Genomic DNA, 22,985 nt, shown 5'->3' with positions numbered 1-22,985 from the left:
CATTAACTTTAAATAACACAGGGAAATGATCAGAGAATCAAGAGTTGCATACTTCAGTAATAAGAACAGGCAGCCCATGGGAGATCACAAGGTCCAGTGTGTGTCCAAGCTCATGAGTAGGGCTATGCACTGACTGAGTGAGGTTAAAAGAGTCAATAATATTTAAAAAGTCTTTAGACAAAGGGTCAGCTGGGCAGCAAATATGAATGTTGAAATCACCAAGGATTAAAAGCCTATCAAACTTCAGCAAGATAAAACCCAAGAGATCAGAGTACTCCTGAATAAATGTAATAAAGTCCTTATTAAATTTAGGTGGATTATAAACCACTGCACACAGCAGTGGGTGAGAGAGTTCTATCACAAACAGCTGTAATACAAAACCTGAATAAGTGTCCACTGTCAGCTGCCGACATTGAAAACAGTTTATAAAAACACATGCTAGCCCACCACCCCGACCTGTTGTACGCAGGGAGCTGAAGAAGGAACAAACAGGTGAAAGTAGCTCAGAAACTGCATAATGCTCACCTTCCTTTAACCAAGTCCCAGTCAACAACATGAAATCCAATTTCTGCCATATAAAAAAGTCATTCAGGATGACTGTCTTGTTAGCCAGTGATCTAACGTTAGTCAAACCCATCTGAATCGATAAAACAGGGTTCGGTGGCTGTGCGACACGTCTCTGCAGTTCGAGAACAATATACAACTCTTCTCAGATGTCCTGAAAGCCAGCAACATGGATGAAGTGCCGGGAAATCCAGGCCTATGGGCTGAGGCCAACCACATATGAAGCCAGGCCAGCGAGTCATGCAAGGACGACAACAAAAGCAGTCGGGTCCACGGTGGTGGTCAAAGGCATCCACAAACACACAGCGCCAAAGGGCCTTTAGGCTGACAGCCGCTCCACTCCTCTTTCCTTGGTTTCTAGTATGCTTCCTTCGTGAGCAGATGAACGGCAAAGATATGCTGGAATCTTCGCCAATAATGGTGGGTCTTTGAGTTATCCAGCCAGTTATACTGGGACAATTTTCCATAGACAAACGAATATTAAGAAGGGCGGCACGATCACATTAGCAGAACTGATGCATTCTGAGTGACAGTCGGCAGAAACGTCATAAACAGGGAAAACAGTAATCTACACAGGAGAGGCCAACAGCAAGCCATGAACAGTGGCGCCATCTTATAAAGTGCGTATACTGTGTGTGTTACCAAACAGTGTTAGAGTGAATAACCTTAAATTCTACAAAACATTATGCCAATTTACAAGAACCACAGAGTTAGTATGAGGGGCATTCTTAGGTGAATAGCTTTATTAAGCATCGTTCTCCATAAACACACACCTAGACGAGTGGCTGAACATGAACAATCATTTACAGAGATCATTCCTCAGATCTGACAAATGTGAGAGTTAAGAACTCTGACACATCTGATGAGACTTGGCTCAGCGACTCCATTGTGGACAGCGCGATACAAGTACCGGGTTTCAGAGTGGATTGCATAACGGAGCTGTCTGGGAAAATGAGAGGAGGGGGAATCTGTCTCTACATAAATGAAGGTTGGTGCACAGATGTCATGGTGCTACAGAGGACACGTAACTTGGACTTATAGACTCTCTTTATCAAATGCAAACCTTTTTATTCTCCCCGAGAATTTAATTCTTTCATTCTAATCAGAGTGTATATAAGACCACAGGCCCACGCTAGCGCACTACAGTTCCTGGCCAAACTGATAACTAGCATGGAACTAGAACATCCCAGCTCTCCACTCATTGTTCTAGGGGACAAAGCAAATGTCATCCACGAACTGCCCAAATACAGACAACATGACACCTGTCCCACCACGGACAAAATCACACTGGACCCTTGCTACACAACAATAAAAGATGCCTATCGCTCTGTCCCCTGCGCAGCCCTTGGACTCTCTGATCACTGCATGGTCCATCTTATTCCAACCTACAGGCAGAAACTTAAATCTGTGAACCCTGTGGTCAAAACAGTAAAGAGCTGGACTGAGGAGGCTAAGTCAGAGCTACAGGTGCCTGCCCCCACCTGTCAGTGGATTACTAACTTTCTGACAGACAGTAAGCAGTAAGTGAGGCCGGGGAAAACCACATCCACAGGCACCCCCCAGGGATGTGTGCTCTCCCCTCTGCTGTTTTCGCTCTACACCAACGACTGCATCGCTGTCAAGCTCCTAAAGTTTGCAAGACGGTGAAGAGTCAGCCTACAGACATGAGGCTGATTCGCACCATACTTGGTAGCACTGTATCAGCAGTGAAGTCCTACAAGTTCCTGGGCTCCACTATCTCCCAGGACCTGAAGTGGGCATCCAACATCAGGACCATCATCGAGAAGGCACAGCAGAGGATGTACTTCCCGTGCCAGCTCAGGAAGTTCGACCTGCCCCAGGAGCTGCTGATACAGTTCTACAGAGTAATCATGGAGTCTGTTCTCTGCACCTCTGTCACTGTCTGGTTTGGCTCAGCAACCAAACGGGACAGGAACGGACTCCAGCGGACAGTCAGGATTGCAGAAAAGGTCATTGGTGCCCTCCATGGAGGACCTGTACTGTACACCTCACAGATCAAAAGGAGGGCAGAGAGGATCACTGCAGACCCCTCACACCCGGGACATATTTTGTACCCCTCTGGACGGCGTTACAGGTCACTGTATGCCAAGAAAACTAGGCACAAGGACAGTGTTTTCACCCGTGCCGTCGCTCTGATAAACATCTACGACAGTATGACAGTGTGACGGGACAATAACCCTCAGTGCAATACTTTTCCTCAGTGCAATACCTGTAAATATACACTGTACAGATTATACAGATCCTTACAGGTCTCTATTTTAATTCCTATTTATCTCATTTCAATGAACATTCCTTTGTCTGTCTGCATTGTTTACTGCCTGTTTATACTGCTTATTTTGCATTGTTTGTTGCTTGTTAATACTGCTTATTTTGTTATATTACACAGCCTTATGCTGGTTTACTGTTTACTTCCCCCTTTGCATGGGGATATGTACATGACGATGTACCAGAATCAAATTCCTCATGTGTCCGACACACCTGGCCAATAAAGCAGATTCTGATTCTGATTCTGATTCAAACCAGCCAATGTGGCCATGTAATTTCCACAGACAAGTTATACAGGACATCATGGACAAATGCCATGAAATTTATTGTGAAAGGTAAGGTAAGGTAGGACTTTACTGATCCCACAATGGGGAAATTCCCGTGTTCCAGCAGCAATAGAGAGTACCCCATACTTTCGAAGTACCTCCCAGACGATCCCACAAGGGACTCAGTCATAGGCCTTCTCTAAGTCCACAAAGCACATTTAGACTGGATGGGCAAACTTCCATGATCCTTCCAGTAACTGCAAGAGTAAAGAGTTAGTCCAATGTTCCATGACCAGGGCAGAATCCTTGTTCCTCCTAGGTCTGAGGCTTGACAATCAGTCTGGGCCTCCTTTCCAGCACCCTGGCATGAGCTTTCCCAAAGAGGCTGAGTAGTGTGATATTTGGAGCACACTCTCTGGCTCTCTGTTTTAAAAATGGAACCCACCACCCCAGTCTGCCAGTCCTCTGGCACTGTCCCTGTCCATGCAACACTGAAGAAGCATGTCAACCAAGACAGCCCAATTATGTCCAGAGTCTTCAGAATCTCAGGGCAAATCTCATCCACTCCTGGTGCCTTGCCACCAAGGAGCATTTTGACTACCTCGGGGACCTCTGCCAGAGATATGGGTGAGGTTTCCTCTGAGTCTTCTTGGAGGACATGTTTGATGAGTTCAGGAGTTCCTGAAAGTGCTCCTTCTACCACCCAACAGTATCCCCAGTCCAAGTCAGCAGTTCTACCCCAAATACAGCCTGGGGAAAACCCTGCTTTCTCTTCCTAAATCACCGTTTGCCAGAATTTCACTGAGGCTAGCTGAAAGTCCTTCTCCATAGCCTCACCAAACTCCTCCCACACCTGAGTTTCTGCATCTGCAACCATTTGAGCTACAGTCCTTTTGGTTTGCTGTTACTTATCAGCTGCTTCAGAAGAGCCCTGGGTCAACCAAGCCTGGAAGGCCTCCTTCTTCAGCCCAACGGCTTCCTTCACCACTGGTGTCCGCCAGTGGGTAATCAGGTTGCTGCCATGACATGCCCTAATGACCTTCTGGCCACAACTCAGAGTAGCTGCTTCTACAGTGGAGGATTTGAACATGGCCAATTTGACTTCCATGTCGGACAGGTGCTTGAGTCATGCGTTCCCAGCGCACCCTCATTACATGTTACGTCACTCCAAGTCTGAGGCCATGGTGCTTTACCAGAAAATGGTGGACTGCTTTCTCTGTGTTGGGAGTGAGTTACTGCCCCAGGTGAAGGAGTTTAATTATCTGGGGGTCTTTTTCATAAGCAAGGGTAACATTAAGTGTGAGATTAACAGGTGAATAGGGGCAGCATTAGCAGTTATGCAGACAATGTATCAGATAGTCATAGTAAAGAAGGAGCCAAGTTGAAAGGTAAAGCTTTCAATTTACCAGTCAGGCTATGCCCCAGCCCTCACTTATGGTCATGAGCTATGGGTAGTGATTGAATGAATAAGATCATGAATACAAGCGGCCACAATGAGTTTCCTTTGTGGGGTGGCCAGACTTTGTCTTAGAACTAGGATGTGGAGTTCGGACATCCTGAAGGGGTTTGGAGTAGAACTGCCGCTCCTTCACATTGAAAGGGGCCAGTTGAGGTAATTTGGGCATCTTGTCAGGATGCCTCCAGGTTCTTCCCTTTTGGAGGTCTTCTGAGCACATCCAACTCATAGGAGACTCTGGGGTAGACCCATAACACTCTGGGCCGGGAGTGCCTCAAAGTCCTGCCAGAGGAGTTGGAAAACATTGCTGGGGAGATGGATGTCTTGGTTACCTTGCTGAACCTGCTGCCACTGTGACCAATCTCAGATAAGTGGAAGAAAATGTATGGATGGATGCTTATTCATCCACAGAAGAGAGAGTTTGTCACTGCACTGATATTCAGAATTCAACCACTTACTTACCTACTTGCTACTGTAGCTGAAGCTACCAATATGTATGTACTTTTGTTACAGCATCTTAATATAATATAATAATTAGTGTGTGGACACTGGTCCTTGGTTCATTAGCAGACCAAGTTAGATGAGTTAGGATTTTACATACAATAAGTACATGATCAGTTTGGTGGATTTAGTGATGGGAACATAAAAGGATCCACTGTGTCTGGAACAGGCTAGAGCCGTGGTTCTCAAAGTGTGGGGCGCGCCCCACTAGTGGGGAATAAAGACACGACAGGTGGGGCGCAATGAACGGAGAAAATTAGAAATGGGTCATTAATACAAGTAAATTAAAATAACATCAGTTCGAGGCCCGAGGGAAAAAAGTGGAACCATAGTGCAACAATAACGGTTTACTGTCTGCATGTTTAACTGCAGTGCAACAGTATAAGGAAACTTTCACACAGAGGGCCAATAGTGTACGTAGTGGGTATAATAACGTAAATGGATAAATGTGTTACATGGACCACAAAAAAGCAGGCAATTCAGTGCAAGCAGACAAAAAAAAAATGATAGGCAGTAGCCTTATCAACCAAAAAGCCCATGATGAAGCCCATCTTGCGCTTGGATTCATGGTGGGAATGGTGGGGGCAGAGGAGAGACCCATGTGTGTCTTGTGTCTTAAGCCGCTGGCAGCAGACAGCATATCGCATGGTAAAATCTGCATCAGTGGACAGCAAAGCATAAATGGCTTCATTCAAAGTTGCATACAGAATTGCACAGTGCATAAAACCACACACAACTGCTGAGCAGCTCATTCTCCCTGCTGCTGTAGAGATGGTGTCGATTATGCTGGATGAGACAAGTGCTGCAAAATTGAAAACTATCCCTCTGTGAAACGATACAGCTGCACTTTTATTTTATCTGTTTTGAACTTGGTAATATTTGATATTTCAATAAACTCGATATTTTAAAATTGGCCGATTTCGTTATCATTTTTTTGGCAAGTGGGGCTTGAAAATTCGCCCACCCTCTTAAGTGGGGAATGACAAAAAATGTTTGAGAACCACTGTGCTAGAGCAATAAAGCGAAGAAAACAGATGCTATAACTATCTTTTATAAATATCAGTGTAATGCTCCTGGTCAAAGTGTTTCAGTAGTGGGCCAGGACTACGGTAAAGATTGGTTATGCCTGGCTCAGATTGAACGTACTGTATATGACTACATTCTTGGATCTGGTGGTGAATTTTGTGGTCTGGAAGGACAAGCAGATGCATGAACTAAAATGCTGTGCATCACACACTGTACTGAGGTTTTCCCTGCTTAAACAGTCTTTTGTTTATATTGGATTGCAAAGCAGTTTTGACAGATGGACTATTAAGACAATTTTATATAGCAGGTAGTTGCAGCCAAGGATTCTGGTCATATAATTTCCAAAACAGTTTAGTTTAGAATACACTGTAATATCACTTGTCAGTAGAAAACCTTAGATTGGACACGCTGCAATGTATGCGTACACAGGGAATCGAAAAAAAAGGGAAATCAAATTGCTGGGTAGCTTGTAAATGTCCCACTTTGGATCAATAAAGTCTTATAATTTTAGCGTATTTTGTTATATTAATTTCAATCTGAAAAATAACTAGTAACTAAAATGATCAAATAAATATATTGAGTAAAAAATACTACTGTATATATTTCCCTAAGATGTAGTGAAGTTAAGTATGAAGTAGCAGAAAATACAAATACTCAAGTACAGTACAGATACCTCAATTTTACTCAAGTACTGTAGTGAATGTACGTGGTTACTTTCCACCTCTGCTGACTACAATCTTATGACTAGGCAGACATTTTTTTCTGACTGCATTCATTATACTGTAACTTTACATGAGCTCTGGTTTTGTTTTTTAGGTTAAGGCCCATGGCCCCAGCTTCACCCGGCTCCATGCACCCTGGCCAGTATTGTGTCGAGAGGCAGAGTTTCTCAGGATTAAAGTTCCCACCAAAATGGTAGGATCTCAGTATTGATGAGTAGCAGTTTTACACAGATGTTATTTCTGGGTTTGTGAATGAGTGATTTGTGTTGTGTGTTTCATCAGAGTTATGAACTTAAAGAAGAAACTGGTTTTGGATCCAGTATGAGCACAGTGTGGAGGAAGCTGAGTCAACCTTTCCAACCCAAAGTACCACGTCAGGAACAAGGACACACCAAATTTCTTTCACACTGCTTCTCTAGGGAGAAAATCCAAATGTGAGAAACACACACCCACCTACACAGACGCATACATTCAAACACAGTCTCTCATTTTTTAGTTCTTACTGCCACACACACACACACAATCACTACCATGCCTTTTCTGTTAGAAACCAAAGAAGTTGTGGTTTTCACAGAAGAAGAAGCTGAGTTTAAGTGAGACTATGCAACTTTTGAAGCTACTACTACATTTTTTCTAAACAAAGACCTACTTTGTCTGGTAATACTAGCTTAGCTAATATTAGCTCATGTTGTAAACCTTAGATGGCTATGTCCTACTGTAATTGATTCATTTTACTGACTATTTATGCTATTCATGACACTAGACTTTAGCATTTACAATTATCCTGTACTGTTATCTTGTAGTTGTCTGGTCATGCATTTGCTATTTAGTAAAAGTTATACAGGCTCACTTTTACAAAGGTTTTGGTCAACATATTGTACATATATCACCTAATAAGAACAAAATTTCATATCCTTGGGTGGTTGTTGCTCCTGTAATCTGTGTCAGCTTTATACAGCACTAAAGCCTTAGCATTAGCAATCATGCCAATCTTGTGTACAGTACTGAGCACCATTATTTGTAGGGGCAGATCTAGAAAATATTGGCTGGAGTGGTCATGCTGGGGCACAGACTCAGAGAGGGGTGGTACATTTGAAATACATGTAAAAATGTATTGTAAATGAAACCCCTAGTTCTATGAAATAATAACCTGTTTGTAAGGGTCTATCACACAAAACTGCCAAATGTTGAGAGGAAAGAGACAGAAAAGAATAAGGAATTTGAAATGCGAATTTCAAAATGAAACAATACGCAAATCAATGACCATGCAAAAGAGCATAACTTCAAATTTGGAGATATTATGTACATTGCCAGTATGTAAAGTGGCAAACTGGATGCCAGGTACAAGAATACTTGCTATGTGTTGATAAGAAACACATCACCAAATGCCTTTTAACTGTTAACATAGAAGATGGGTTTACCATGATTAGAAGTGTGAAAGACATTCATTATGCTCCTATGCCACAAGAGGTCCACATTCCTGAACTGACATCGGAGCCATTAGAACAGCCAATCATGCAAGCAAAGGAAACTGAAGAACCACAAAGCAGCAGAGCAGCTGAAAGAATTCTGGAAAGTCTAGTGGTTCCTTAAAAACACTTGACTACGAGATCAGGTAGAGTTATCAAGAAGCCTGAACGCTTTAGGGATATGGTGACCTAAAAGAAAAGAGAACTTGTACAAAGATGTTAAAGTATAGTTAAGTGTCTTGAAGAATGTTGGTTAATGAGAGAGTTGTGCCATTTAAGATATTAAATATAAGCTATAGGATAAAGATGTTTTTTGGAGATAATTTATGTTAAAATAAAGAAGCATTTAAAAAATGTTACAATGCAAAGTACCACTAAGAAGGCTTTGTTAAGAATGGTATGTTTAAAGCTCCACGGGGAGATAATATGTATTACAGTCAATAAGGTGAGATAGGACAAGGTTAGGAAGGGGACTGGAAGTTCTGAGAAAAGAAGAAGCTGAAGTGTGTACATGCCTGTGATTATGAGCTACAATAAAATACACAAAAGACATATATGTCCTTTTTTGTCAGTACCCCACCACAATACACATGGTAGATTTTGGTGTTCTGAAATAGCTGGCAGGTTGTGCTGATCATTTTTCAGTTAAACTAGTGCTTTTATTAAAAAGCTGTCTGCATGTGAAGCTTTACACATGCATTTTCTTTTACTTGAGCTTTTATTCACTGGTTGTATTTTTTTCAGGTACAACATCACATCCAAAGAGACATTCTTTGACAGCACTACAAGGAGTCGAATAGTAAGTGGTCATATATTATAATCTGTTTCTCCTATGTGGTATTTTTCTCCAGGATTAGTTTATATTTTCAGTCTAATGGACTAAATTCTCTCCTAGGTGTATGAGATCCTGAGACGGACAGTGTGTGTACGAACCTGTCAAACCATAGGTGAGAATAACACTTAATTGGCAAGACAATTGGGAAGAGTTTTTAGAACATAGGCTGCATTTGCCAGCACTGTCCTTTCCTAACAGTGATATGTGCATTTGTCCTTGGTGATGAAATGAATGATGTTACATGGAGCCATTCTAGATTTTCTACTGTATGTTTGCTGCAGGCATAAGCTTCTGACAAGCATCACTGAATTTTCCATTAGGTTGTTTCTAGTCAGAAATGGTGCACACAATAATTGATGACTTTTTAGTCTTTGTAGTAGCACAGTCATCTGTCAGTTCAAAAGCAGTTCAGAATGTCTGTCGACAACAGGTTGGAGTATGTTCAAACTTGATTGGATTGGGTGTTTTTGGAAAATTAAAAATCCCAGCAGAATGTTGGGTAATAGCTGAGTCATTGAGAATCAACAACATCCTGATGAACTCCCAGAGGACATGTTTTTTTTCCTGTTGTGAGGTTTTGAAAATCTTATTTAGTGTACTTTTTTTGGTGTTTTTGTTTGCAAGACAAAAGTCGGGTCCTGAACATGACAGGACAAGGAAAACAAAAGGAAAAGGAATGCAGGACAGTTACAAAAGGAAAAAGGCCTCTAAGGAATATATATTTTCAAATGTTGATAGTGTCAGTTTGATGTTGGTTTATACAGGTGTGCAGTGCATGAGTATGAGTGGATGTCAGTATGTGAGAAAGATATAAATATAAACCACTACTAATAGTATTTTGCTATAGGTACTCCTAATATGATTACAACCATGACAGTACTACCACCAATAATAACAATACTGATAATAAAGTCAGGGAGGGCTTTGGCAAATCAGTTCAATTAAATTAAATTCAACTCAATGCACTTCAATTTGTATAGCACAACAAAAGTAATCTCAGAGCACTTTACATAGTAAGGTCTAGACATTATTATTATTATAGAGGAAAAACTCCACAAATCCCTCTTGTGCAAGCACTTGGCGACAACGGGGAGGAAAAACTCCTGTTAATGAACAAAACCTCCGACAGACCCCAGCTCTTGCTGGGTGGCCTTCTGCCTTGACCGGTTGGGGTGAGCTGCTAGAGGAGAGAGAAATAAAAATCAACAAGACACAACAAACAAAACAACAACATATGTTGAACGTCGGAGCCAGGGATACCTGCTGAATGGTACAGGAAGAGAAAGAGCAGACAATGGAAGGAGAAGAGGAGACACCAAGTTAATGACATGTAATGTGGCATATACATTAAATAAATACATGGAAGTGGAAGGACAGGAGAGGAGAGGAGCTTAGAGCATTATGGGAGCACCCCCAGCAGTCTAGGCTATAGGAGCATACCAAAGGGTTACCCGAGCCAGCCCTAAATATAAACTTTATCAAAAAGGGAAGTTTTACTCTTAAAATGTAGAGTGGGTGTTTGCCACAGGCATTGTTAGACCTCTTTTACTGGGGCACATGCCAGCAGGCAGAACAGGAAGGGGGTAGAGTGGCTGGTCCAGCGTAGAGTGGGATTGTCAGAATTGGTGCTGGGCAGGTTGTGTTGGAGCTGGACAGACAGCCAGAAGAGAGCAGGCCGGTGGGACAGAAGTTGAGCTGGGCTGACAGGGCAGGAGAAATGGGCTGTGTGAGTCCACTGCAGTACCTGGGATCTGACCATATCAGGCACGAACAGACGGTCGGAGGGTCCAGTGTGTCTCTCTCTGCCTCTCTTGCTGCTTGTTCAGTTTCCCAGATGACTGCAGCGACCACACATGAAGGTGGAAGAATGGGCTCAGGGTCAGTGGAGTCTTGCGCAGACCCGAATTGTCAGGACAGGGCATCTGGTTTAATGTTGCGGGACCCCAGGCGGTAGGTTATGGAGAAGTTGAAGCATCCGATGAATAGTGCCCACCGAGCCTGGTAGGAATTCAGCTGTTTGGGTGTCTGAAGGCAGGCTAGGTTTTTGTGGTCAGTTCAAACCATGAACGGCTCTTCTGTACCCTCTAACACATGGCCCCACTCTTCCAGTGCCAACTTAATGGCCATTAGCTCCCTATTCCCTACATTGTAGTTGTGCTCTGCTGGGCTTAGCCACTTCAAAAAAAAAAGTGTACAGATGGAGGGATCAGTCCTTCTCAGAGCATTGGGAAAGGGCTGCTCCAACTCCCATGTCTGAAGCATCTCCTTCCACGATAAACTGTCTGGAAGAGTCGGGCTGGATGAAAACAGGAGCAGATGTGGACCTTTCCTTAAGTCTGAGAAATGTTTGCTCAGCCTCTTCCGTCCAGAAAAACTTGGTAACTGTGGAGGTAAGTCTGGTGAAAGGGACATCTATTGAACTATAATTGTGTACGGTAGAAGTTGGCAAACTTAAGGAAATGTTGAAGCTCCTTGCGGGTACTGGGAGTTGGCCATTCTATGACAGCTCTTATCTTCTTTGGGTCCGCTCTCACCTTGCCTCTCTCAATCACATACCTGAGAAAGGTGTCAGAGCTGGCGTGGAACTCACACTTCTTGGCTTTCATGAAAAGGCAGTTTTATCGGAGTCTCTGCAGCACCTGATGGACATGTTGGTAGTGTTCCAGCGGGGTATGGGAGAAAATGAGGATGCTGTCCAACTAGATAAACACAAACCAGTTCAGGAAATCTTGGAGGACATCATTCACTAAAGTCTGAAATATGTCTGGCGCATTAGTGAGTCCAAAGGGCATTACCTGGTCTTCGAAATGGACCAGGGGTGTTTTAAAAGCCGTCTTCCACACATCTCCCTCTCAAAAATGGACTAAATGGTATGCTTATGGAGATCAAGGTTAGTGAAGATGGTGGCTCCCTGCACTGACTTGAAGGCTGAGTTCAGAAGAGGCAGAGGGTATTTATTTTTGACTGTGATGGCGTTTAGACCACGATAGTTGATGCAGGGTCATAGGGAGCCATCCTTCTTCTCTATGAAAAGAAACCCTGCACCAAGCGGAGAAGAAGACGGTCGGATGAGTTTGGCCTGTAAGGAGTCTCTAATGTACCTTTCCATGGCCTGTCTCTCTGGTTTGGACACACTATTTACAGTGCCCATAAAAAGTATTAATTGGCATTACTTTGTAGAAACCTGTTTGACATTAAAGAGGTTTTTTGTAATTTATTTTGTCAAAAAGGCCAAATTCTATTGACCATGATTGATTTATAAAATCAATAAAAGGGTAAAACATCCAAGGGGGTGAATACTTTTACTGAGGCACTGTAGCATACTGGAGGGTAAATGGGCTCCTAGTAGGAGGTCAGTGGTGCAGTCATAGGGTTTATGGGGTGGTAGAGAGAGAGCCAAATCCTTACTGGCAGAGCAAGAGTAGAGCCAGGCTGACAGGGCAGGAGTAGGACAGGGCCAGACAGTACAGGTGCAGAGCAAGGCTGGCAGTTCAGGTGCCGTGCTGGGTTTGGTGTCTGGGAATGGAGCTGACAGGTTGTATGGAGCTGAGCTGAGCAGATTGTATAGAGTTGGGCTAGCCAGGTAAAATAAGATAAGATAAGAATTTTTTATTGTCATTGTAACACGTACAACGAAAATTTAAAGTGACCTCCAGTCGGTACAGCCATAAGAAAAAACATGTAGGAAGCTAATAATTGCTTGAGGGGGACTGTTTATTAAGAGTTGGCAGTCAAATGATATTGTGGCCTTGATTGAGAGGAGGAATAAGGTGACCCAGTCTTCTCTCCCTATGCTGTCAGTGATGCTTGTTTCCCTTTAAGGATGAGGTACTGTGGAAAATCTTCTCTGACACTGCAGCTGCAATGTTTGGCTGAGACACTCAAATACAAGTGAGCTTTTGTTGGGGGGTTAGAATACAGGTGAAGTGAGAGGTGAAATGGATATGCCTGTTTGACGTGGAGTTCAGTGGTAACCCAATCAAGGAGAGCAATGATTGGATAAGTGGATGAGATCAGCATCTTTTTAGCTCGAATTTGTTTGAGAAGGGGCAGAACCTGTTTTGGCTTTGAAGCCACACCCTGTACCCTCCAGGCTTTTCCTGGAAAGAGGCTTGGCTCATTAACAATTGCTTCAACTGCAGACATCCACTGGGACGATGAGCAATTAAAGTCCAGGCTTACCTCAGCAGAGGTGTCAGTTGTTTGTGAGTTTATAGGCAAAATTGAGCAGACGCTGTTGAAGTGACAACAACAAAAAACTCTACATATGTATGAAACACAAAAAATATTGTCAATAAGGCTTAATCCTACTTTTCTTATACTGTGTATAAATGGATCTCCCTCGAGATTTTCTAAGTGAACTGCATGTCATTTAGCTCCCACTGCATTCAGGTTAACTCAGATCTTGCTTTAGTGTTTATGTATAGATACATTTTAATGACATGAAGATAACTGCTTTCACTGCCTTTATGACACCTATCAGTCCCATATAGAAAAGAGGTGACACTTGTCAAGTGTCCACCATATGTCTGATTGGCTTACCCATCACAGCAGAAGGTCTCAGCCAGCGGGTACTCATGGACCTGTAAGGGAAGGGGGGGAACAGAGCTACAGCTCTATTTTCACTTTGCCCTCGATTCTTGGTGTGTAAATCTTGTTACACTTACACAGAGAGAGCATTCTCCTCCATCTCCTCTACAAGTGGGTCATCATACATCCTGGGTCGGGCTGACATTTAAACAGGGGCCTCTGAGAGTTGTGGTTGTTTCTGGTTGAGTGAGCAATTATGCTTGTGTGTGTGGGTGAGTGAGTGAGTGTTGGTCATGATGTTTATTAATAGCATAGCGACCATCACTGCGTGGTTCCCAGTCCCCTCTGAGGCATTGATAATTAATTGATTAGTTACTGTTTTGAAAGAGTCAGTTGTGTGTGCCAGGTTATGTGATGTGTCAGTGTCTGTTCTGACCTTCAGAGCTCAGGTCATCACTTCCCTCATGAAATTTTCCAAAGATTAAAAGTGGCATCTAACTTAGTCCCTGTCTGCCTGACACTGAAAAACAGAACTGAAAAACACATCCATATTAGATCTGATCAAACTTTCTCTATTAACAGGCTATGTTCCACAGGCTTTTAAGGTTACTATAATTATACCTCTACTAGAAAAGCCTACTCTGGTCTGGTTCTATCTAATTATAGACCAATATCCAATGTCCCCTTTATTTATTAAATCATTGAAAAAGCTTTTGCAAAGCAGTTATGTGACCACTTGCACAAGAATGTTTTGTTTGAGGATTTTCAGTCAGGATTTAGAGTCCACCATGATACAGAAACTTCACTGGTGAAAGTCACCAACAATCTCATATTAGTTACTCTAGATGACAGATCTCTGGCATCCAGTACTGCTATCAGGATCCTTGGAGTCATTGACCAGGATATGTCCTTTAAATCACACATAAACCAAGTCTCTAGAACTATCTTCTTTCATCTGCATAATATCACCAAAATCAGGAATATCCTGTCTCAGTGATGCTCAAAAACTAGTCCATGCATCCAGAATAGAATTTAAAATGCTACTCCTAACAAACAAAGCCCTTAATGACAAGACTCCATCGTATCTTAAAGACCTCATAGTGCCCTATCATTGCAACAGAGCACATTTCTCTCAGAGTGCAGGTCTGCTTGTGGTTCCTAGAGTCTACAGAAGTAGAATAGGAGGCAGAGCTTCTAGCTATCAAGCTCCTCTCCTGTGGAACCAGCTCCCAGTCTTAGTTTGGGAGGCAGACACCCTCTCTACCTTTAAGATTAGACTTAAGACTTTCCTTTTTGATAAAGCTTATAGTTAGGGCTGGACCCGAGCCTTCCCTTACTAGACCCTGAGCCTTCCCTTAGTTATGCTGCTATATGCCTAGGCTGCTGGGGGCCCCACGATGCTCTGAGTTTCTCTCCTCTCTCTCCATGCATCTATATGCCACCATTACATGTCATCTTTTTGCTTTTCTTTTCTTTTTTTTTGTTCTCTATCCACTCACCCCAACCGGTCGAGTTGGGGTCTGTCGGAGGTTTCTTCCTTTAAAGGGAGTTTTTCCTCTCCACTGTCGCCAAATGCTTGCTCAAGGGGGATTTGTTGGGTTTTTCCTCTATAATAATGACAATAGTAAGGTCTAGACCTTACTTTGTAAAGTGTCCCAAGAGGACTTTTTTGTAATTTGGTGCTATACAAATAAAATAAAATTGAATTGAAAAGCTAAAACAGTGCAGGTTGCAGCTGGTGTGCAACATCTAATGTGTAATACATGATGGCTGAATTTTAGATTCCATGACAGGTATGAATATAGAAAAACTGCTCAATTTTCAGACACAGACAACAAAGACGTGATGTATAATTTGTCAAGTTAGGCAACATCAAGTTCAAGTGCAGGCTCAAACCCACTTTGCAGAAGTGTCCTAACAAGATGCCTAATCTGACTAAGGTAGAAGAAGAATGTCTTTCTAAGGAGTCAATAAAATATCAAATCATAAGTGCAGTGTGTAATACTTGATGTAGGAGAAGGGGCTATTTTACAGTGCCTATTTCTTGCCAAATCTTGGTGCTATTTGGTGTAAAGTCATTCCTCAGTTGTGTATAAATGTAAGTGCACATGGTTGTTTGTCAGCATCAAACATTACTGACTTCTTGAATTTGTTGGTCAAAACTTACTTGTTTTAAAGCTAACTTTTAAGCCTAAATGATTTTGAAGGAAACATTCTTGACGAATATTTGGATGGATCATTTTCTTCTGCTTGACTTACATCTCTGCTCTCTTTCTTTTCCAGGCATCAACACATTGATAGCTAAAGGTGCATATGAGGCTGCCTTCCCTCTTCACGATGTAAGTTTGAAATTCCCAGCAGGAGCTCACTGATTTTAGTTTATTTCACTATAATATGTAATTTGCAGAGAACAGAAACTTTTTTGAGATCACAGTCAATTCTTTCTTGCATTGTGGTCTTCTGTTACTGTGCTGTGTGGCCAAAAAGCCACATCTTTAATGAAAGAATTCACAGGCATCTTAGAAGCACAAATGAGGAAGACTTCTCAGATCAGGTCCTGCACTCTGCTGCATTAGCATTTTATGATAAAATAACTTTTTCAGTTTACTATCTCAAGCAAGATTTAAGTCTTTGTAGGTTGATTTTTCACTGAAATAAACTGAAGCAATACATGCACTATTTAATGTGTTTAAAACATGCAGCACCACTAGTTTGGCACTTTTAAAAGTAAATCTATTGTTTAGTTGGACTTGGGAGTGTTAAAATGACAGTGAAACATACAGCAGCAAGAAATGGTGGCTTCTCTGTATCTGTATGTGTGTTTGTAGAGAGTTATGAATGTTAAATGATGTGTATTTCGACAGCTGGTATTTGATTCTATTAACTGTATTTTGGCGTGTGAATATGTTAATGTGTATTTCTGAATGTCTAAATAAAGGAGTAGTGTTCCATTATTGTTTGAGCTTGTGTACCTTTATACTCATGCTTTTCACCCTCGTATTACTCCTCAGGGTGACTATCATCACACCGCCAATGAAAACCCTGAGGAGAAGAATGACAGGCAGGTGCGTAAACCCCTCCCTCATTTCTCTCTCTCTCTCTCTCTCTCTCTCTCTCTTATCTTCTTCCTCTTGAATTTTCTGTCTAATGAAAACCTACAAAAACTTTCATACATTTGTCTTGCTGTGGTACTGTACTTAAGAAAGTGACCTTGTTAATCCTTCATCTGAAAGTAAGTTATTCTTGAACTTTGAACTTGAAATACACTTGAAAAACTGAAAAGCAAGGGAACCTAGTCATGGCATTTCCATAACAAGACCTAAAACACAGGAATCAGACATGAGATTTGTTCATGGTAACAATCTGGTTCACCCTTTTCTTCTATCTGTAGTAGCTGGATTTACTGTCCCATCACATTCCCTAACCATTGCAATAATATAATATGCATACATATAATGTGCATTCAACAGTATAACATGCATACACGTTTTCAGGGTGGTTCTGTGGATGGCTGCCTTGGTTGAGTGCTTTCTTGTGCTTTTGCTGTTTTTGTTTATTTTTTCAGTTGTCTCCAATCCATCTCAAATTACTTTCCAAAGAGAAGAGGTCATAAACATCCATCAACTCACTCCATGCATTTTTCCTTCTGTAATTACTAACACAAGAAGCTGTGTGGACATTTTACTCAAAGGAGCAACAGCTTTTTATTGGACATGAAGAAGATGCAGGTGGGGTGGGGCAGTGCTCTGGTGATCTTATGACAGTGTGAAACCCGAATGCTGCTGTTGTCTAGCCACGTAGTGAATCTTCATAATTTTTCATGTTCTGCTGCTCTGTGTTTCACCGAGACCTGGCTCAGTGAGTCCATCCCAACAGTGCATTATAGCTGCCGGGCTTCCATCTCCACAGAGCGGACCATGTAACAGAGCTATCTGGGAAAATGTGAGGAGGCGGAATCTACTTCTACATAAATGAGGGTCGGTGTAAAAATGTCACAGTCTTGGGAAAAAAACTGTAACATTAGCTTAGAGGCTCTATTCATCCACTGTAAACCATTTTATTCATCATGGGAGTTTTCATTGCTTATTCTGATCAGTGTTTACATCCCACTTAGGGCCCATGTTAGCAAGGTGCTACAGCACCAGGCTGACCATATTACTTGCATGGAACTGAAACATCCACACTCCCTACTCATTGTCTTAGGGCAGGAGTTTTCCTGGACATTTTTAACCTGTCCCTGCACCTTGCCGCAGTCCCTGTGTGCCTCAAGTCTGAAACTAAAATTCAGTCTGTCATCCCACCTGTGGTCTTCACCTTCTACACTAATAACTGCAGAAGCCTAAACCTGGACATAACCATTAAGTATTCGGATGATACAGTTTTAGTGGATATTACAAATTCTGAAGAGCAGCTCCATACTGAGATAGACAGATTTGCTGAGTGGTGCAGGGAAAACTGCCTGGACCTCAACATATCAAAAAGAAAAAAGAGCTGCTCATTGACTTTCGCCATGGACAATGTGCTGTAACGGCCAGCCCATTGAGACGGTTGAGGCATATAAATACCTCAGTATCATGATTTATAATAAATACACATTCAAAACTAACAGTGAAATCATCTATTCCAAGTGCCAGCATTGCCTCTTGTTATGATTTGGACTTGCTTCCTGTTTTCATGCTTTTATTTTGTATTGTTTTTCCTGTTCCGCTCCACTTCTCCTGCCCAAGCTTTACCACGGTTCCCATTCATTGTCTTCACCTGTTGCCAATCATCCCCTGGTTTTCAGTCATATATGCCACCTCCTTTCCCTCAGTCACTCATTGGCCAATTATGCTGTTCATTGTGCCCTTCTGGTTTGCGTAGTTGCACTCACTATGTCCAGACAGCCAAGACCAAAGCACTGTTTTCCTGAAGGTTTCCCTTGCTCATTCTCTGTTATGGTTACTCTCTAGCCGGATGGTGAGAGAGGAACCAAGCTGGACCCAGAATGCAGAGTATCGATTCAGGTAATTCAAGTGTGCTTTTATTACAAATTATAGTAAGTAACAGATGGAGAAAATAATGATGAAGGTGCTGGCCTCAGACTAGGCTGATGGAGATAGGAGGATCGACCAGAACCAGCACCAAGGGAATTGATAGTGAACCCGTCACTCTGGCTGGCAGGACTAGAGTAGAGGGGTCGGGAAACTAGTGCACTGGGTCCTGGGAGAATACAGGACAGAAGAGAAGTTGGTTATAGTTGAATAAGGTGGCTAGACACATGGAGACCTGGGTCTGGTCACGATCTCCACTGGGAAGAGAGCGGACAAACAGCTCAGGTGGAATAATGCTGAAGGCAGGTGGGTTCCTGCTGTACGTCTGTGTAGAGGTGAGCGGTAGCTGTGGCTCGTGCTGAAGGTTGCAGCTGAGGAGTGGCCCAGGTGGAGTGTTGACAGTAATGAGGAAGTTGCTGCTGGAGATAAGTAGTTGTGAGTGGTGGCTGTGGCTCGTGTTGGAGGCTGAGGAGTGGTGTGTAGCACAGAGGTGAGTGCTGGGAGTAGCAGCAGAGAACCAGCCCAGAAGAGATGGTGCCGGTGACAGGCGAGCCGCTGCTGTAGGCTGAGGAGCGGTGCATAGCACAGAGGTGAGTGCAGAAACAAATAAAAAGTCTTGCTTGAGTAAATAGTTGATGATTATAGAAACGAGTCTGTAGTCAACTGGAGGAGCCGAACTTCATGGTTAATTACACACACAATGACCTGGCAGAGAATGAGCATCTGCTTTAGGTTTAAGTAGTGAAGCTGGTAATCGGGGAAATGCACCACAGCGCTGAGTCGTACCAGGGAACCTGAATCTGAGGAGTGAAAAAGAGTGAGAGGCAAGTCATGCCGGGCAAACCTGACATTCTCAGCCAGCAGTTTACCTGAACTCTCCGACGCCGAGTAAGTCTCTTCTTGCTCAGTGTCTGTACTTGCCTGTTATCCACATTGCTGCCTGGCTAGCACTCATCTTACCTGAACTCTCTGATGCTGAGTAAATCTCCTCCCACTCAGTGTCTTGTTATCCACGCTGCTGTCTGGCTAGCTCCTGAAATGGTTAAGATGGTTAAGACTCAGCTACCTGAACTCCTTTATGCTGAGCAGGTCCCCTTCAGCTCTGTTTATTTATCCTGTGACCTATGCTGCTGCCTGGCTAGTTCCTTAGACTTGTACTCAGTTATCTGAATTCCTCAAAGATGAGTTGTCCCTGCTAGCCCTGTGTCAGAACTTGCCTGTTATCCATACCACGACCTGGCTACCTCCTGCATCAGCCACACTCACTCAGCTAAACTCCTTGATGACCCGCAATGCCACACAGCCACTGCCTGGCTAGTAATTTAGACTTGTACTCAGTTATCAGTCTTCGTCCACTTTACTTTCACCAATCACCTGGATCATCTCTCTGCCTCCTGGGTTCCAACCAAACCAGCAGCTGTCTTTCTCAGTCCCTCAACCTCCTGTGACAATGACCCGACTAGCTCCAGACCTGCCACCGCTGCTCACCTGAGCCTCCTCACAGCAGCTGGGGTGGCCTCAACCTGTTATCTATTGCTCTAGCGCTTGCAATAAAGTATTTTGAATTTCCTGTCCGAGTCTGCCATTGAGTCCTTCTGTCCTGAACTGGTGTCTCTACATCGTAACACTTCTTGAATAAACTTTGTAAAATGCAGGGTCATCAGTCAGTACTACTTGCTTTCTACAGGTGCTTCATTGAATGAATTCTTACTTTCAACATAACAACCTGGTGTGGTGCTATGAGCAACGTACCCCTCAACCCTCTCAACAAAATTGTCAAACTAAGCAGTAAAATCATTGGACTGGATCTGGAGTCTCTGAGCAGCATCTATAATAGGACTAAAAAGAAGGGACTACAAATAGCCTCAGACTCCACATGCATACTACACAATACCTACATTTATAGTCAAGACGCAGATGCATATCTCCCCACTTTAGGACAAAGCATGCCATGTCTAGCTTTGTGCCCTTCTCTATAACACTCTGTAATGCATAGCAACTCTGTGCATTATTTATCTATTTATTCATGTAAATCCCTTTTAGTCTAACTTATTTTTGACGGTCTTAACTTAAACAATTTTTTAAATTGTACCTGTTTGTTTCCCCCCCCTCCTTTTGTGAATGTATGTAATTTTTAGTTACCTACAAAGCACATTGAAAGCCACTGTACCGGAGTCAACATACTTGGCTGATAAAGCCGATTCTGTTTTGATGAAAGTGAGTTGCTGCAAAGCATAGCATTATTTCCAAAATTACTACTAGAAATAAACAAGTCATCCCATAAAAATACTGCCTGTGTATGCTGTCGGGGCAGAATGCCATAGATTCTATTATAGTAATGACATGATACTGGGTCATGTGAGTCTGGTAACAAAACACAACAGGCTGAACTATCATGTTTCAACACTACTTCTGTGTGATTCCAGTGGGAGTCAGAGCTGAAAGTGCTACTGTATTGTTCTGCATGTAATTATAGCATATGGATATGTAGTATATGGTGAGCATAATGTTATTTACAGTATATAACTTTATTTACTTATACTAAAGTGGTAGTCCTTTCTCCTAGCAATATACAATAATGATATGGATCTATAGTATTAAACTAGGCCAACTCCCTACCAATCCTATGGCCTTACTTTGCTCTGGTGCTTTTGGGAACTGCTAAAAATGTCATTGATGTAGTAAGATGAGCTAAATGGCTAAATCTGGCAATTTATTGGACTGGAAGTATAAACGGTATCTCCACATATCCAATGATACTAAAGGTTTTATTGCCTGGATTGTGGAGCTCCTAGGTCTATTGGATTATACCACCATTTCTCCTTTTTCCTGTGGGGATTTGAGGCATCCAAGTGTGTATTTTAAAGTTTTCTCTCTGGCTGGTGGGGAGGATGTTTCATCATACACCAGGATGATACACAGGATGACAGTTACAACTAGAAGGGCTAAAAGACAATAGCCTCCTTGTTCTTGATGGTTTTCTACCTATTGATTAAAATGGCATTAATTTTTATTTTTTATTATTTCTACTTCTACACTGCTGCTACCATCTAAGAGTGGCTTTGATCTTTGGCTCCTCTTCTTTTCTTGTTTATGTCCAAAGTTTGGCTGTCTTTCTCACTACCATCATCAATTTCTGAATTGCTTGTCAGTTCTTTTGCAGTGACTGTTGTGAATCCACATTGTCCCCTCACTCACTTTCAGTGTTGTAGGAGTGTTTAGAAGCACCATGGCCTCCTACAATATTTCTGTCCGATGTCTTTTATCAGGATCCAGTCTTTTGGTTCTAGGTCATGCAGAGGTGAATCCTTTGAGTGAAGGAGGGCTGCAGCAATCTATGTATAGACAGATCTCAACATTTTGTTCAACTGAATACACTAAGCATTGTAAACTTCAAAAGATATGTGTTACGTAACTCTTATCCTGTTGGAGCAATTCCACTGCCCATGGGCTGACCTGTGAGAATTTCCAATGCTGACAACCTTTACCCATCTCTATACAACCTTTCAACAGTTTGTTTATCAGAGAATCAGTAATGACAATGGGACACTGAAAAACAGTTTTTCAGAGCCCCATTGTTGTTACTGATTCTCTTTGGGATGCCACATCTAGGCAAAATGTCTCTTTGAGTTAGCATCAGCATGTGGGAAAACTGCCATCCATTTACAGAACAGCTCTACAGTTTCTAGACAGTATTTCCTAACACTGTTTATTCAAAGCTTAAGCTGTGATGCATATCATTTGGAGTTCTATAATGAGAGTGCATGCATTTCCTGTCTGTTTACACGCTCTGCTTATCCATGCATCCAGACCTAAATTTAGTTAAGAGGCTCACTTTAAAAAACAGTGTTTGATTTATTCAACATTTTTACATTAGTCATTTTTATCACAAACGCCACTTTTCTTAACAGCTTCATGTCCCATTTTTTATTCTTTTTTTTTTCATTAATTGTTCCTCCATCCTATTTGCCTACCCAAGTCACAGAATGGAGTTTAACTTCACTAAACATTTCTTTGAAGTAGTGTGTGTGGGGAAAAAAAATCACTGAGTGACTCAAATTTCAAATAACTGGGCAAAACAAAAACTTTAGTTTTTAGGAGTGCTGTTTAGCACAGTGAAAGAACAGCAAACAAAGAACTCTGGTCAAAATATACAAATTAAAAAGAACAGCTTCTTTATCCATTCAGTCATTATTTATGGCATTCATGTATTGGACTGTTAAACGAGATCATTTATTGCGGCTACGTTATAATATTTCAGCATCAAGTGTCAGACTTCTTCCTCTGCTCTTACCGT

General features: G+C 42.2%; 1 protein-coding gene across 1 annotated transcript in view; it reads left to right on the top strand.

Annotated features, from left to right (window-relative positions):
• ano2b (anoctamin 2b) overlaps window positions 1–22,985 on the top strand; it is a 190,450-nt gene that overhangs the window by 35,999 nt on the left and 131,466 nt on the right. The window contains exons 3-9 of the mRNA XM_020601528.1: window positions 6,916–7,014; window positions 7,104–7,255; window positions 9,035–9,089; window positions 9,186–9,237; window positions 15,939–15,994; window positions 16,667–16,720; window positions 18,608–18,661. Coding sequence (XP_020457184.1) covers window positions 6,916–7,014; window positions 7,104–7,255; window positions 9,035–9,089; window positions 9,186–9,237; window positions 15,939–15,994; window positions 16,667–16,720; window positions 18,608–18,661 — 522 coding nt within the window. The remainder of the gene's footprint in view (window positions 1–6,915; window positions 7,015–7,103; window positions 7,256–9,034; window positions 9,090–9,185; window positions 9,238–15,938; window positions 15,995–16,666; window positions 16,721–18,607; window positions 18,662–22,985) is intronic.

Source organism: Monopterus albus, unplaced genomic scaffold, assembly GCF_001952655.1.
Source record: "Monopterus albus unplaced genomic scaffold, M_albus_1.0 scaffold51.1, whole genome shotgun sequence".
NCBI lineage: Eukaryota > Metazoa > Chordata > Actinopteri > Synbranchiformes > Synbranchidae > Monopterus > Monopterus albus.
The sequence above is the reverse complement of the archived record's forward strand: the minus strand, read 5'-3'. Positions and strand labels throughout refer to the sequence as shown.